The 17261-nt window shown below is 45.1% G+C and overlaps 1 protein-coding gene and 1 long non-coding RNA gene across 7 annotated transcripts in view; both read left to right on the forward strand.

The window, feature by feature from the left end:
• The first annotated feature begins 1420 nt into the window (after positions 1-1420).
• Positions 1421-5628, forward strand: LOC145520603 (uncharacterized). Its single transcript, XR_014064626.1, has 2 exons — positions 1421-4035; positions 5132-5628. It is a non-coding gene; the product is annotated as an uncharacterized LOC145520603 (long non-coding RNA).
• Positions 5629-10651: 5023 nt separating this feature from the next.
• XYLB (xylulokinase) overlaps positions 10652-17261 on the forward strand; it is a 44678-nt gene continuing 38068 nt past the window's right edge. For 4 of the 6 annotated variants that reach the window (XM_081527382.1, XM_081527385.1, XM_081527383.1 and 1 more), the window contains exons 1-3: positions 10652-10779; positions 11989-12071; positions 16985-17054. In XM_081527382.1, the coding sequence (XP_081383508.1) occupies positions 10723-10779; positions 11989-12071; positions 16985-17054 (210 nt within the window). In that variant the 5' untranslated portion in view covers positions 10652-10722. Of the gene's footprint in view, positions 10780-11650; positions 12072-16984; positions 17055-17261 lie in introns of all 6 variants that reach the window. The other 2 variants (XM_081527387.1, XM_081527386.1) reach the window with 2 other exon arrangements.

Genomic DNA, 17261 nt, shown 5'->3' on the forward strand with positions numbered 1-17261 from the left:
ACTAGGTCAAAATTCACTGTGTCCGGAGGACCCAGGGGTCCAAACCTGGAGGAGAGTGGTCCTTGATGTCTCCGCTGACCTCTGGGGACAGCGAGGAGTCATCTGATTGGGGTGTGGGGGTGGGTCGTGTCTGAGGGCCAGGAGTAGGAAAGGGCACCACTCACCTCCATGCTGCCCACGTCCTTTAGCTCAGGTGTCCACTAGTGTGGGTGGGCTTCCTGCTTCAGGTGCAGGCTGGGGACAGATTCCACAGGCCTGCCCCTGTGTGTGCACCTGTCAAGGGAGGGGTGGAATGTAAAGGAATAATGAGAAAGTCTCCCTTTTGTGCCATGGCACAAGGCTTTCTCACGCCATCTTTCCATTGCTTTTCCCAAATAAACACCTCCTGGGGATTACCTGTCTCACACTCATCCTGTGGAGAGGGGAGAGCTGTGTCTTCCCTGATGATTCCATCCTGATTGACCTCTGACCTCCACCACCCTTAGGATAATCCTCAAACCCCAGCTCACAGTCCTGGCTGCCTTGGAGGTGAGTCTGCCTTCCCAGTCAGTGTGGGGGCTCCCCTAGGCAGGGCCCAGGATTCCTTATCCACTGGTCAGACCTAGAAACATTTGGGTCAGGCCCTGGGCTCCACTCTCTCTCTCCTCCCTGGGAGAGGAGTTTATTTGGAAGATCATTCAGTTTGCAGGGAGGTGCTAACTCCCCAGAGATTCTGTGGGAAGGAAGGAAAGAGTGTTTTCATGGAACCTCAGGGTCTGCCGGGCAGGGGCTGGATAGCAGGGCACAACTTCAGGTACCCTGGCCCCCACACACTGCTTTGGGCGTGTGCACCCAAACTTCAGGACAGTAAGAAGCTGGTGTCCAGGACTCCATCTTAAAATACGATTTTCTTTTTTTTAATTGACAAATAGTTGATTTATGTACAATGTGGTGCTAACTTCTACTGTAGAGCAAAGTAACGCAGTTATACACATATACACATTCTTTTTTTTTTTTTTTAAATGTTTTTCTCCATTATGGTTTATCCCAGGATGTTGGATGTAGCTTCCTATGCTATACACTAGGACCTTGTTGTTTATCCATTCTACATGTATAAAGATATCATTTTCTGATCTTTCTGTTCTTTACCCAGTTTCCCAGGATTGGCTCCAAAGAGGGGTTTGAAAGGCCCAGGAAAAAAGATCTCGCGAAGTTTCTTCTTACAGGACGACAGAATATTTTAAAGGCCTCCCTTGCTCCTTCTGGGAGAGGCCTGTCTGTGAGCTGTGAGGCCCCCGCATTAGCCCTGTTTAAACGCCTCATCTCACATTACTTTGCTGGAAGGACTCCACCAGTGCTGCAGGGAACAGGAGGAAGACGTGTGTTCGGACAGAGAAAACTGATGGAGCAGTGTCGAAAGAGCTGGTGGCCACAGATGTGACTGGCAGAAGATGTAGAACACCCCTATCTCACTTAGATATTCCTTAGGTGGCCAGGATTTGTCAATCACTTGCAGATAGGACCTAGTTTGCTTATCTGTTGTTGTTGTTGTTTAGTTGTTAAGTAGTGTCTGACTCTTTTGTGACCCCATAGACTGTAGCCCACCAGGCTCCTCTGTGTGATAAGATTTCCCAGGCAAGAATACTGCAGTGCATTGTCATTTCCTTCTCCAGGGAATCTTCCCGACCCAGGGATCAAATCCATGTCTCCTACATTGCAGGCAGATTCTTTACCTCTGAACCATTAGGGAAGCCCATTTGTTTATCTAATCAATGGCTAATATTACCTAGAGTTTGGCATTGTATATTTTAACAGACCATAGGCTAGCCACTAGCCAGATATGGCTGTTGAGGGTTTGAAATGTGGGTAGTTGGAGCTGAGATGTGGGCACGCCCGTTGGCCGAAGTCAGGCTGTGTCTTTATCTTGAGGGCAGTGAGGAGCTTCTGCCAGCTTTTAGGCAGTGGACGCAGAGTCAGTTTTGCCTTTCACAAGGGTCACCCTGGTGGCTGTAGGGTGATATATCCATAGATATATCACCATAGATATATCTATAATATAGATATACTTGGGCTAGAATGTTTTCTGGCCCAAAAAATGAATGAAGTACTTACACTCACTACTGTTACCCAGCAAAGGGCTCATGTGTCTGCAGTGTAGAAGGCCAAACTCTGACACTGGATGTTAGCAGCAAAGTCGTGGTTTATTGCAGAGTGCCAAGAAAGGAGTGGGGGACACGTTTCAGATCCATTCCAACTTTGAGTCGGAGGTGTTTTTAAAAGGGAAGAACAAGGAAGCTGAGATTAGTCATTGTCTTGTATCATTTCTGTGATATTTTAAAAATCACAGTTTCAAGGAGTCATGAGTTTTCCAGTTTCCAGTTCTCTAATCAAGATGGTCCATGGCTCAGGGGCCTGTGAGCTCATCTTGCCCTGGAGATGTAACCTGAGTTAGTACATTAGATATCTACAACAGCAATTTTAGTACATAGATGATATTATCATGTTATCAACAGTAGCTGTTTTAGTCATTGGATACATCTAGTTGATTAGTGTTCAGTTAGCACAGGATTAAGGTCAGAGGGGACAAGAAAAGGAATAATGGTTTAGATAGAGAGGTTAATCATAAACCAGGTAAGGGAACTCTGTTTTAGGAGGCTCAGCTTCACTACAGTGTGAATGAGTCTTGAAAAAGTATGCTGAGTATAGTAAACCAGTCACAAGAGGCCACAGAGGTTGTATGATTCTATTTAATTTAAATGTCCTAAATAGGCAAAGTAGATTAGTGGTTGCCAATGTTTGGGGAGAATGGGAAAGAATGAACAATGGGATTTTTTGGGGGGCTTATGAAAGTGTCCTAAAATTGGTTGTGGCAATAATTGCACAATTCTGTGAACACACTCAAAACCATTGATCGAGTACTCTAAACAGATTGTGTGGTATGTGACTTATATATCAATGAGGATGTTAAAAAAGAGAGATTAGCAGAAGGCAGAGTAATGAAGGAGCAGTTAGAAGGGTGCGTTGTGCAGCATTTCTGGAGGGGAGTTTGGTAAGATGTACAAATATTGATATTTAGACTCTGTCTACCCTTTGACTCAGGAATCCTCTCCTGACTTATCCAAAGGAGGAGATACAAAGATAGGTGTACACAAGGATGTTCACTGCAGCTTTGTTACATTAAAAATATACAATTTTGGGAAAATACAATTTGAGGGGATTTCCCTGGTGATCTGGTGGCTAAGATTCCACGCTTCCGAGGGAGGGGGCCCAGGTTTGATCCCTAGTTAGGAAACTAGATCCCACATGCTGCAACTGAGAGTTCACATGCTGCAGCTCAAGATCCCACCTGCTGCAATGAGGAACGAAGACCCTGTGTGCTGCAGCTAAGACCTGGCACAGCCAAATAAATAAATTTTTTTTTAAATTTCAATTTTTTTGGCAGGGAGGCAGGGGCATGAAGCTTACGGGATCTTAGTTCCCCAACCAAGGACTGAACCCATGTCCCGATCAGTGGAAGAATGGAATTCTAACCACTGGACTGCCAGGGAAGTCCCAATTTTTTTTTTTTAAACAAACTTTAAGTCATTACTAAGAGATGCTACTGTTCAGATTATATAGGTAATACAATTTATTAAAGCTCTATATTTACAGACATGAAAAGCTGTCCATGACATAATGTTTAGAGAAGTGGGCAGTTTAACAGGGACTTCAGCAGTTATGTAAAATTCAGGCATTTCTTTATACATAGAGGGAAGTTCATCAAAAGGCTGTGTGTCTTTCAGATCCCCTGATTTTTGGAGTGTATTAGTTTTCTGGGGCTGCTGATAAAAGTACCACCAAGTGGGTGGTTTAAAAATGGAGATTTACTTTTTCACAGTTCTAGAGGCTACAATCCCAAAATTAAGATTATGGTGGGGTACTTTGGCCACCTGATGCAAAGAATTGACTCATTTGGAAAGACCCTGATGCTGGGAATGATTGAAGGCAGGAGGAGAAGGGGACGACAGAGGATGAGATGGTTGGATGGCATCGCCGACTCAATAGACATGAGTTTGAGTAAGCTCTGGGAGTTGGTGATGGACAGGGAAGGCTAGCGTACTGCAGTCCATGGGGTTGCAAAGAGTCAGACACGACTGAGCGACTGAACTGAACTGAATGCTCTCTTTGGAGAATCTAGGAAAGAATCTTTCTGTGCCTCTTCTAGCTTTGGGTAGTTGCAGCAGTCCTTGAGTGTGTATCTGTGTGTGTCTAAATTTCTCTTTTCCTATGGGGGTACCAGTCACTGGATTAGGGCCCACCCAGTACAGAGTCATTTAAATTGGATTATATCTGCAAAGACCTTATATCCAAATAAGGTCACATTCATAGGTACTGGTAATTAGAACTTGAACATACATTTGGGGAACACACAACTCTGCTCACTATGTATGCTGGACTGTGCTTAGTCGCTCAGTCATGTCTGAGTCTTTGCCACCTCATGGACTGTAGCCTGGCAGGCTTCTCTGTCCTTGGGGATTCTCCAGGCAAGAATACTGGAGTGGGTTGCCATGCCCTCCTCCAGAGGGTCTTTCCAACCCAGGGATCGAACCCAGGTCTCCCTCATTGAAGGCAGATTCTTTACCATCTGAGCCACCAGAGAAGCCCAAGAATACTGAAGTGGGTAGCCTATCCCTTCTGCAGGGGATCTTCCCCACCCAGGAATTGAACCAGGGTCTCCTGCATTCATTGCGGGCCGACTCTTTACCATCTGAGCTACCATGGAAGCCCCTCTGCTCACTGTATGACGTTAGTTCATTTCTTTTCACTCTTTTTTAAAAAAAATTTTATTTATTTTCGGCTGCGCTGGGTCTTCGTTGCTACTCGGGCTTTCTCGAGTTGTAGCAAGCTGGAGCTACTCTAGTTGCTGTGAGCGAGCTTCTCATTGCAGTGTTTTCTCTTGTTGCGAGCACAGGTTCTAGAGTGGGCAGGCTTTAGTAGCTGCAATACGTGGTCTCATGGGCTCTAGAATGCTGCCTCAGTAGTTGTGGTGCACGGGCTTAGTTGCTCTTTTCACTCCTTAATGAAAGAATTCAAGAATATACATTTATCTTTTGAGTATGTGTATCCCCAAAGCTCTGAAAAGGATGTTTTCATTTTCCTGGGTTCTAAACAGTGTGAAGACGGTGAAGAAAGCTGAGCGCCGAAGAATTGATGCTTTTGAACTGTGCTGTTGGAGAAGACTCTTGAGAGTCCCTTGGACTGCAAGGAGATCCAATCAATCCATCCTAAAAGAGATGAATCCTGGGTGTTCATTGGAAGGTCTGATGTTGAAGCTGAAACTCCAATACTTTGGCCATCTCATGCGAAGGGTTGACTCATTGGAAAAGACCCTAATGCTGGGTAGGATTGGGGGCGGGAGGAGAAGGGGATGACAGAGGATGAGATGGTTGGATGGCATCACCTACTCGATGGACATGGGTTTGGGTAAACTCCGGGAGTTGGTGATGGACAGAGAGGCCTGGCGTGCTACAATTCATGGGGTCGCAAAGAGTCGGACACGACTGAGCGACTGAACTGAACTGAAACAGTGTGTATTTTGACTTTCTCTTTGACTCAGTAATTATTTAAGAGAATAAGTTAAAAGTACTAAGCAGCCTGAGAGCCAACCCATTACTGCTATTTTGTTTGCTTGTTTTCTTTTCCTTTATTCTTTTAGTCTAAAAGTTAAAAGTTCAACAATACAGAGTAAATTCAAATGCAGAAGTCACTCCCTAACCACCAGTTTCTAAGTCCCACTCCAGCAGATAATTGTTAATAACTTAGAGGGGCTTCCCTAATGGAAAGTGGCTAAAACTCTGTGCTCCCAATGCAGGGGGCCCAGTTTGATCCCTGGTCAGGGAACTAGATCCCACATGCCACAAGTAAGACCCAGTGCAGCCGAATAAATATTTAAGAGTCTGTCTTTGACAGAAAATAAACTCATTAAAAAAAAAACTTGAAGTATATATTTCCAGACCATCCTTTCATGTATACAAAACTACAGGGTTTAATTATCTGCTTTAAACACTCCTGGAATAGGAGAAATTGAGATTCCAAGGGATAAAAGCAGTAAAACCAGGCAAATGCAAGAGAAGAACACCAACATTTAGTTTTCCTAAATCAAATTCGCTTCTGAGGTGAGTACAAACACAGAAAGAGTAGGAGCTTTTCTCCTCAAAGCTCTTTAGAATCTGATGGAACATCAAAGTCCATCAAACTTTTCTCCAGATGTAAACACAAAATCAGCTTTATTTTATTTATTTTTAATTTATTTTAATTGGAGGCTAATTACTTTACAATATTGTGGTGGTTTCTGCCATACATTCACATGAATCAGCCTCGGGTGCACATGTGTTCCCCATCCTGAACCCCCGTCCCACCTCCCTCCCCATCCCATCCCTCAGGGTCATCCCAGTGCACCAGCCCTGAGCACCCGGTCTCATGCATTGAACCTGGACTGGCCATCTGTTTCACCTATGATAATATACATGTTTCAATGCTATTCTCTCAAATCATCCCACTCTTGCCTTCTCCCACAGTGTCCAAAAGTCTGTTCTTTACATCTGTGTCTCTTTTGCTCTCTCGCATATAGGATCATCGTTACCATCTTTCTAAATTCCATATATATGTGTTAATATACTGTATTGGTGTTTTTCTTTCTGACTTACTTCACTCTGTATAATAGGCTCTAGTTTCATCCACCTCATTAGAACTGATTCAAATGCATTCTTTTTAATAGCTGAGATCAGCTTTTAAAAAAATCTGAATCTCAGCTGCTTGAGTTACTTATTTAACTAGAGGCAGGGCCTACCCCTCACCCTCCGACTTGGATAAACAAATCTGTATGACGTTTGCCCTGCTAAGGGCTATAGTTCAAAACATTTATTTTCACTCATAACAGCGTCCCACTGATCTTACAAAAATTTTGTACTACCTTTGAGATAGAACAGAAAGAAGAATTATTTAATTTCTGACATATCTCAAGATGAAATCTATCAGATTTCAGACAGGTATAATAAATTATTGAATGTGAAAGTCACTCAGTCGTGTCCAACTCTTTGTGACCTCTTGGACTGTAGCATGCTAGGCTCCTCTGTCCATGGAATTCTCCAGGCCAGAATACTGGAGTGGGCAGCTGTTCCCTTCTCCAGGGTATCTTCCTAACGCAGGGGTCAAACCCAGGTATCCCACATGGCAGGCAGATTCTTTATCATCTGAGCCACGAGGGAAGCCCTAAATTAGTGAATCTGAATTATAACTGATTTTTTTTTAACTTTTATTTTTTGGCCACATCATGTGGCTTGCAGGATCTTAGTTCCCCAACCCAGGGCCATGGCAGTGAAAAGTGCCAAGTCCTAACCACTGAATCACCAGGGAAGTGCCTGAATTATCTATTCCATTTCCCAATTTCTGATTACTTTTGATTCAGTGATTTTATCTTTGTGTTAAAAGTGGAAAGGATAGGTATATATATACTATATATAAAACTTTAAGCTTTATATATATAAAGCTACCAGTATACTCCTAACTTTTCACTCTTAAAACTACTTATTTAGAAGGATGTATATATGCCTGAATGGTTTCAGTAGAATCAGTACTAATGAACACAGCTTTAGGTAGGTTTGATAAAAACAACTAGTCTGTTATTATTACACAAACAGAATAAAATATATTGGAATTTAAAAACAGTGCATTTTTATCCAGTGCATTTTCTTCAGAATTTTTCTCAAAGAAAGAGGTTAACTTTGAGAAAAATTCATGTTGTGGCTGCAGACTTTAAAGAATGAAGAGATAGTTCAGGGGTGTTTCATTGGTGAACAGAGTAGAGAAACTGAATTTATGTTTGTCTCCCTTTTCCTGTTTTACAATTTGTTCTCATTATTATATCTACTAAATGAAATGTTTTTCTTTCTCTGAAAAGCTTACATCTAGTGCTTACCCTCAGATAGATTAGTTTTCACTGACTTGTGTGTCAAGATGTAATATACTCAGTTAACAAACACCTAGATTGAAGAAAACTTGGTTCAAAGACCTTGCTCAGTTCAGTCACTCAGTCATGTCCAACTCTGTGACCCCATGGACTGCAGCACACCAGGCTTCCCTGTCCATCACTAACTCCTGGAGCTTGCTCAAACTCATCTCCATCGAGTTGATGATGCCATCCAACCATCTCATCCTCTGTCATCCCCTTCTCCTCCTGCCTTCAATCTTTCCCAGCATCAGGATCTTTTTCGATGAGTCACTTATTCGCATCAGGTGGCCAAAGGATTGGAGTTTCAGCTTCAGCATAGTTACTTCCAATGAATATTCAGGACTGATTTCCTTTAGGATTGACTGGTTTGATCTTGCAATCCAAGGGACTCTCAAGATTCTTCTCCAACACCACAGTTTAAAAGCATCAATTTTTCGGCGCTCAGCTTTCTTTATAGTACAACTCTCACATCCATACCTGACTACTAGAAAAACCATAGTTTTGGATGGACCTTTGTCGGCAAAGTAATGTCTCTGCTTTTTAATGCTGTCTAGGTTGGTCATAGACCTTGCTAACAGAAGAAAATGTGGGCTAATATCTTTGTAGAAAATGTCAGAAAATAGCTTTGTGGCTTGAAGGTGGGGAAACACTTCTTAAAATCAATACGGAGAAAAATTGACAGATTTTATTACATTCAAATTAAATTTTTCCAATCCATGAAGGGCGAGATGGACAAAGTTAGCAGATAAATGACATATTGGGAGAATATATTTGCAATAGCTAAGACCAATTGAGGACTTACATCTTGAAATATAAGAAACTCCTGCAAATCCTTAAAAATAGACAAAAATTCCCAATTTGAGAAATGGGCAAAGAGAATAAGCAGGGGATTCACTGAATGGGAAATCCTAAATGGCTAGTGAGTGTATATGAAGAGAAGCTCAAATTCATCAATAATGAGAGAAATGCAAATTAAAGCAATAATGAGAAATCACTCCTCACCTATTACACTGGCAAAATCAAAAAGGATATAAATGCCAGATACTATATATAGAATGGAGAAGTGCAGGTACCCTTGGGCATTCCAGGTGGGAGTGTAGACCAGTATAGCGATTCTCAGAAGTAATCCAGCACTCTGATCATATGAGTATGCACACATAGTATAAACCCTACTCTTGGATATTACCCACCCCCCCCCAAAAAAATTCCCTCCCAGAGGTCCACAGAACCATGCATGAGGACGTTTCGACCTGTGCTACTTGCATTAGTGGGGGACTGGAGTCCACCCCAGTCTCCCTCAGGGGCAGCTTGAGCAGCAAAACCTGGGGTCAGTACGCTAATGAACACGATAGAGCTGTTACAAACACCCAAGTAGATCAGGGATTCCCACACACTTTACACTTCATGGCATCCTTAAGAATCTTAGTTGTGTCATGTGCTCCTTGGCCAAAAGAACAGGTTAATGGTTTTGTTTATAAATAAGTATCAATAGTTAGACCCAAATGGCTTCATATACACTTGTGTCCTAACAACTTAAAAGCTCTTTGAAGAAATTAGTGCGCATAAGTAGGGAGAGAAAATAATTTCATTTCCTTCTTAAATAAGCATAATTACTCACTAAGGGGAAGTGTGTGCCTGTTGGGTGTTGCACAACTCTTCAAAGATTAGGATCAGACTGAAAACCGCTGCCCTTATTTTTTCACTTTAATTTTCCTGCACTACTTGTTTATCACCATGACTACTTAATCACCACGATTTGCTGATCACTATGACACAGTTTTGCAAAGATAACGATGCTTTATCCTAGAAAAGAATCTAGCAAATCCAGTGTTAGAACCGTTGACTGCCTAGCAGTCAACAGTCAACTACTTACCAGTGCCCTTAGAGACTGACAAAGGTTGAGAGGAGTATCCCTGTGTTTCCCTCCAAAAGTAAAAATACCCCTGTGGGTTCCCTGCACCTTCCCAGAGCAGCTGGGTGCACAGTTTGGGAACCAGAGAATACATACAACTATGCTGCTGCTGCTGCTTAGTCGCGTCAGTCGTGTCCGACTCTGTGCGACCCCATAGACGGCAGCCCTCCAGGCTCCCCCGTACCTGGGATTCTCCAGGCAAGAATACTGGAGTGGGTTGCCATTTCCTTCTCCAATACAACTATGAGTAAACTGTAAAAACAGTGCTGAATTTTTTGAAGTACTCCAAAACTAATGCCTAGGGAATTTCCTGGTGGTGCAGGGATTGGACTCTTCGCTTTCACTGCCGACAGCGCGGATTCAGTCCCTGGGTCCATTCCCCCCCTAACTCAGCACCATGAGTGGGCAGCTGCTCCAGTACCTGAGAGAGAGGAACTTGGAGGTCCCAGGCTCCGGGCTCTCAGAGAGACAGGTAGGAACAAGCCCGCCTAAGGATGAATCCTCTGGTCCAGGCGTCCTCCAAGGGAAGGCAGGCCGCGATAAGGCCGGGTCTGCGCAGGGAGCACATTCGGATGGGAGGCGGGGCGAGGTGGGGTTGGAGGGAGCCGGCTGCCGGTCGGTCGGCCAGGTGCGAAAAGCAGGCTGATGCCGAGCTGCGGCGCGCCGCCACCTCGTTCACCCGCAGGTGGCGCCAGAGCGCAAGGCGGCGGCCGCCCCGGCTCCGGGAGTTCGGCCGGGCGGGGCGAGGGGCGGGCCCGGCGTGTCTGCGCGTTGGAGCGCGGCGACAGTCCGGCCGCGGGAAGGACTGACGGAGCCGCGCGCCGCCGGATCCTCCGCGGCCATGGCCGAGCGCGCCGCTCGCCGCTGCTGCCTGGGCTGGGACTTCAGCACGCAGCAGGTATCGGCGCGGGCCCCGGGGCGGGCCGGTCGGGGCCGCTTCCTCCGCGACGCCGGGCGGGCTGGCGGGGACTCCGGCGCCCGGAACCCTGGGCCGCGCTGCGAGCGCTTCCCTCTCGGGCTTCCCCGGGGACCCGGCACCTCCGCCAGGCCTGTACCCCGGCTCTCCCAGAAAGGGGGCCCTCCACCCCCACTCCTTCGAAGAATACGCGGGCACGTGGCGGGGAAATGCCCGGGGAACCCCAAAGGCTCGCGCGCCGTCTTGAGCACAGGTTGCCAGGGACCCGAAGGAACTCAACTGCTTTAAACAGAGGGCCAGACAGACGGGGAGACACGCAGGCGGAGCCAGTGACCGGGAACCAGATCACCGCTTGAAGCTTTTTTTTTTTTAAGTGAAATGGGCACGTTGTACACTTGAACTTTGTTCCGCCCGTGACAGCCCTTGGGTGGCACCAGCGTGCCCAGGTCAATGTGCCCGACTCAGGCACGCAGGCAAGCCGAGTCAAGATTTGCTTTCCAATTTGGGGTATCAAGGGGCTCCTTCTCCTTAACTTAGGACATAGTCGCAGTTAAAGACAAACACCTCTCCACAGATGGGTCAGAGGAACAAGGCTGTGGTCAATCCCCGACCAGAAACTCCTTGGGGGACCTTGAATAAGTCAGGTTGTCTTGCTAGGCCTGTTTCCCCATCTGTCCAGTCAAGGAGTTGTACCCTTGAGTTTGGAGGTCTGCTCCACTGGGACATGCATCGCTGGTCCTTGATCATGGCCTTTGGGAACAAACCGGGGACCTTGCCTGGTCTCTTAGATCCCTGCAGGCGTGGACACCCCAGAGACATCTCCAAACCCTGTCTCCCATTCCTTCTCCTCTAGGACTTTCTCAGACCTTCTTGCCTGGCACAGGAACCAGCTCATCGATGAACATCTACTTCTAGAGGATTTTGGCTTTGGCTGTTTGGGAGGGCAGAAATTCCCTGAGTGTTTCGGGGTGTTTCTGTTTAGCCTCCACTTCTTCATTTTACCAAGTCTTCGGATATGTCGTCAGATGAGGCCTCTTACCCAGATACTTGCCATGATGTACCCCAGCCTCATGGTCTCCAGACTGAACCACTTCTAGGGGGCCGGGCTTCACTTGTTGATGTTCATATCCCTGGATCAGTATAGAAGCTGAGGAAAATTCTATCCATTATTTTTAATATTTTACCTTCCAGGTAAAAGTTGTTGGTGTTGATGCAGAGCTGAGTGTCTTCTATGAAGACAGTGTGCATTTTGACAGAGACCTTGTAGAATTTGGGTATGTACCTAGAGTGCCTGTGTGTGTGTGAGGATGGTTTTGGGGTCCACCCTAAACCCTTTTTTTTTGGTCCCACTGCATGCCACTTGTGGGATGGTTGTTCCTTGACCAGGGATCGAACCTGTGCTCCTTGCAGTGCAAGCATGGAGTCCTAACCACGGAACTGCCAAGGAATTCCAGCTTTTTATATTTATAAACCACACTATTCTGGTTTCCTCAAATTGCAAGAAGGGTGATCTTGACACATCACTCAACATCTTTATTTTGTGCCTGGAATGCACTCTCCTGAATTCTTTCCGAATTCTGCACATGGCTTCATATATGTAGTAGGTATCAGTTGAGACTTACTTTGTACCAAGCACTGTGCTGCATGCTGGGATTTGATGGTGAAGCAAAAAGATTCATGATTTTTGCTTCCCCAGTTCTTCACATTTAGTGCGAAAGATTGATATCAGACAAAGACTGATTGATTAAAAAAAAAAAAGAATTTTTTTTTATAAACTCAGAGAAAGTACTTATTGTAAAGAAATGTGACCTAGACTTGGAAGAGTAGGTCAGAGAATGTTCCTAAGGAGGTAGTCCTTAAGCCAAGATCTGAATGAGTGGGGTTAGCCAGGTGATAGATGGTAGAGAGCTTTCCAGGCAGAAAGAAGAGCATGTGCAAAGGCCCTGTGGCAAGGAGCACTGCTCATTCATGGAACTGAAGAAGGCTGAGTGACTAGGGAGCAGAGAGGGTGGGTTGGGCCATATAGGCCATGGAATGGAATTTGTCTTTATCCTAAAAGCTATGGTCACCCACTGTAGGGGTATAGGGATTGGGAGAGGGGACAGTGTGAGATGGTTGTTTTTGTTTTTTTAAAAAGATCTCTCTGGGTGCAGTGGGAAAGCGGATAGGATGTGGCCAAAGTACATCTTGGGAAACCACTGAAGAGGTTTTCCAAAGATCATCTGGATAAGAAATCATATTGATTGGATGAGAGGGAGCTGGGTGGTAAAATTGACAGGTCTTGGTATAGAATTTATTATGAGATATGAGGGTGAGGCTTCTGGCTGGCCTTCAGGGGGATAGTAGACTGTGAAAGAGAATTGGTTTCTTGGGAAAAGATCATAATTTTAGATTTTGTATTAGTTTGGTAGAGCTTCTAGAACAAAATCCCACAGACTGGGTGGTTTAAACAACAGACTTTTAAAAAAATTAATTAATATTTTGGCTGCGTTGAGTCTCTGTGGCTGCGAGAAGGCTTTCTCTAGTTGCAGGGAGTGGGGGTTGCTCTCTAGTTTCGTTCTGTGGGCTTCTCATTGGCATGGCTTCTCCTGTGGGGCACAGGCTCTAGAGGCCAGGCTCAGTAGCTGTGACACGGGCTTAGTTGCCCCAAGGCGTGTGGAATCTTCCTGGACCAGGGGTTGAACCTGTGTCCCCTGCATGGGCACTGGATTCTTAATGACTGCACCACCAGGGCAGTCCAAACAATAGACATTTATGTTCTCACTGTCCTGGAGTCTGGAAGTCCAGGTTCAAAGTGCTGGCAGGGTTGGGTTCCTTGGAGATCTTTCTCATTGCTTTCCAGATGCTTCTTGCTGCCTCTCACATGGTCATCCTTCTATGTGAGTGCACCCCTGGCATCTCCTGGTGATTTATATCGTTATCTTTTATAAGGACATCAACCATGCTGGATTAGGGCCCACCCTGATGACTGCTTTGTAACTTAATTACCTCTTTAAAGGTACTGTCTCCAAACACAGTCACATTGTAAGGTACTGGGGCTTAGGACACAGTGAACTTTGAAGGACACAGTTCGGTTCCTAACAGTTGTGGATCTGTTGATTTTGAGGTGGCTTGGAGTGGTCCTGGTGGAAGTGTCCGTCCATGTCTATTTTAGATACCACTTCCTCCTTGAAGCCTTCCCTTCTGGCCTCTCCGTCTCACTGCCCATCACCTTGTGTTGCCATCTGTTTCTTCCGCAGCTGATATGTCTACTTTGAGCTGAGGTTGGAGGCTATCTTGCTTTCATATTGTATATTACTACAAGCCACCCCTCTTAGAGTTTCGGTAGTTTGTATCTTTCAAGGAATTGGTCTGTCTCATCTAGCCTATCAGATTTGTGGTCATAGAATTGTTCATAATATTCCTTTATTGTCTTCTGATGTCCGTGAGATCAGTAGTGAAGACCCTTCTCTCATTTCTGATGTTGGTAATTTATGTCTTCTCTCTCTCTTTATTCTTGATTAGCTTGACTAGTAGGGAAAACCACTAGTTCATTCAGGTATGACCTAGATCAAATCCCTTATGAGTATACAGTAGAAGTGACAAATAGATTTAAGGGACTAGACCTGATAGACAGAGTGCCTGATGAAATATGGACAGAGGTTCGTGACATTGTACAGGAGACAGGGATCAAGAAAATCCCCATGGAAAAGAAATGCAAAAAATCAAAATGGCTGTCTGAGGAGGCCTTACAGATAGCTGGGAAGAGAAGAGAAGCGAAAAGCAAAGGAGAAAAGAAAAGATATTCCCATCTGAATGCAGAGTTCCAAAGAATAGCAAGGAGAGGTAAGAAAGCCTTCCTCAGTGATCAGTGCGAAGAAATAGAGGAAAATAACAGAATGGGAAAGACTAGAGATCTCTTCAAGAAAATTAGAGATACCAAAGGAACATTTCATGCAAAGATAGGCTCGATAAAGGACAGAAATGGGATGGACCTAACAGAAGCAGAAGATATTAAGAAGAGGTGGCAAGAATACACAGAAGAACTGTACAAAAAAGATCTTCATGACCCAGATAATCACAATGGTGTGGTCACTCACCTAGAGCCAGACATCCTGGAATGTGAAGTCAAGTGGGCCTTAGAAAGCATCACTACGAACAAAGCTAGTGGAGGTGATGGAATTCCAGTTGAGCTATTTCAAATCCTCAAAGGTGATGCTGTGAAAGTGCTGCACTCGATATGCCAGCAAATTTGGAAAACTCAGCAGTGGCCACAGGACTGGAAAAGGTCAGTTTTCGTTCCAATTCCAAAGAAAGGCAATGCCAAAGAATGCTCAAACTACCACACAATTGAACTCATCTCACATGCTAGTAAAGTAGTGCTCAAAATTCTCCAAGCCAGGCTTCAGCAATATGTGAACCGTGAAGTTCCAGATGTTCAAGCTGGTTTTAGAAAAGGCAGAGGAACCAGAGATCAAATTGCCAATATCCGCTGGATCATCGAAAAAGCAAGAGAGTTCCAGAAAAACATCTATTTCTGCTTTATTGACTATGCCAAAGCCTTTGACTGTGTGGATCACAATAAACTGTGGAAAATTCTGAAAGAGATGGGAATACCAGACCATCTGACCTGTCTCTTGAGAAACCTGTATGCAGGTCAGGAAGCAACAGTTAGAACTGGACATGGAACAACAGACTGGTTCCAAATAGGAAAAGGAGTCCATCAAGGCTGTATATTGTCACCCTGCTTATTTAACTTATATGCAGAGTACATCATGAGAAATGCTGGGCTGGAAGAAACACAAGCTGGAATCAAGATTGCTGGGAGAAATATCAATAACCTCAGATATGTGGATGACACCACCCTTATAGCAGAAAGTGAAGAAGAACTAAAGAGCCTCTTGATGAAGGTGAAAGAGGAGAGTGAAAAAGTTGGCTTAAAGCTCAACGTTCAGAAAACTAAGATCATGGCATCTGGTCCCATCACTTCATGGGAAATAGATGGGGAAACAGTGGAAACAGTGTCAGACTTTATTTTTTTGGGCTCCAGAATCACTGCTGATGGTGACTGCAGCCATGAAATTAAAAGACGCTTACTCCTTGGAAGGAAGGTTATGACCAACCTAGATAGCATATTTAAAAGCAGAGACATTACTTTGCCAACAAAAGTCCGTCTAGTCAAGGCTACGGTTTTTCCAGTGGTCATTTATGGATGTGAGAGTTGGACGGTGAAGAAAGCTGAGCGCCGAAGAATTGATGCTTTTGAACTGTGGTGTTGGAGAAGACTCTTGAGAGTCCCTTGGACTGCAAGGAGATCCAATCAATCCATCCTAAAGGAGATCAATCCTGGGTGTTCATTGGAAGGTCTGATGTTGACGTTGAAACTCCAATCCTTTGGCCACCTCATGCGAAGAGTTGACTCACTGGAAAAGACCCTAATGCTGGGTAGGATTGGGGGTGGGAGGAGAAGGGGACGACAGAGGATGAGATGGTTGGATGGCATCACCGACTAGATGGACATGGTTTTAGGTAGACTCCGGGTGTTGCTGATGGACAGAGAGGCCTGGCGTGCTGCAATTCATGGGGTCGCAAAGAGTCAGACACGACTGAGTGACTGAACTGAACTGAACTGAACTGAAGAGGTTTATCAGTTGACCTTTCCATAGGATCAGCTTTTGGTTTCTTTGATTTTTCTCTTTTCATTTTCATTGACTCGTGCTCTAATTTTTATTAAATTTATTATTTCTTCTCTTCCCCTTGGATTATTGTCGCCATATTTTGAGTTTTTGTTTTTTATGTCATTGAATATCTCAGTCTCTCTTCCTGCTGCTTCTGATTTTGAGTCATCGTTTAAAAGGCCTCCTCACTCCAAAATTAGGAAGTGGACTTGGAAGGGCTTCTCATTCAACACCAAACTTTCCCAACCCCTTTATGCCCACTGCTCCAAGTGACAGCCTTGCAGGGTGAACAACTTGTATTTAGAAGGCTTGTTTTTGCTGCTGCTTTCGGAGAATTGCCACCTCTGAGCCACACTGGGCAATTTCCATGCCTTCTCTCTCCATCTTGCCCATCATCTTCCCTGTTCAATCTAGAGTTCCCCCTCGAGGCTGAGGGCGGGGTGCTTCTCCTTCTGTGGGAGGGATCCAGGATCTGCCACTGCCGGGCCCTGACCTGAGGCTCTGTCCCACATTATCTCTTCTGCTTGTAGGACTCAGGGTGGAGTTCATGTTCACAAGGATGGCCTGACAGTGACCTCTCCGGTCCTGATGTGGGTCCAGGTAAGACAGGGATTCCTGTCCCTCTCTTGTCCCAGCCTGTCTCACCAGGAGACTTGGAAATTTGCTCAGAAGCCTGAAGGTGGCAGCTCATGAGAGCCCCTGTTGAGACCAGGTCCTCCTGGGCAAATGGAGTCTGCATCGTCCAGGGCCAGCCTCGGTCTTAGCTGGTGTCAGGACTCCTGAGCTGAGGAGACTCACAGAGGGCTT

Source organism: Giraffa tippelskirchi, chromosome 9 (assembly GCF_054371585.1).
Source record: "Giraffa tippelskirchi isolate mGirTip1 chromosome 9, T2T-mGirTip1v1.2.pri, whole genome shotgun sequence".
Classification (NCBI taxonomy): domain Eukaryota; kingdom Metazoa; phylum Chordata; class Mammalia; order Artiodactyla; family Giraffidae; genus Giraffa; species Giraffa tippelskirchi.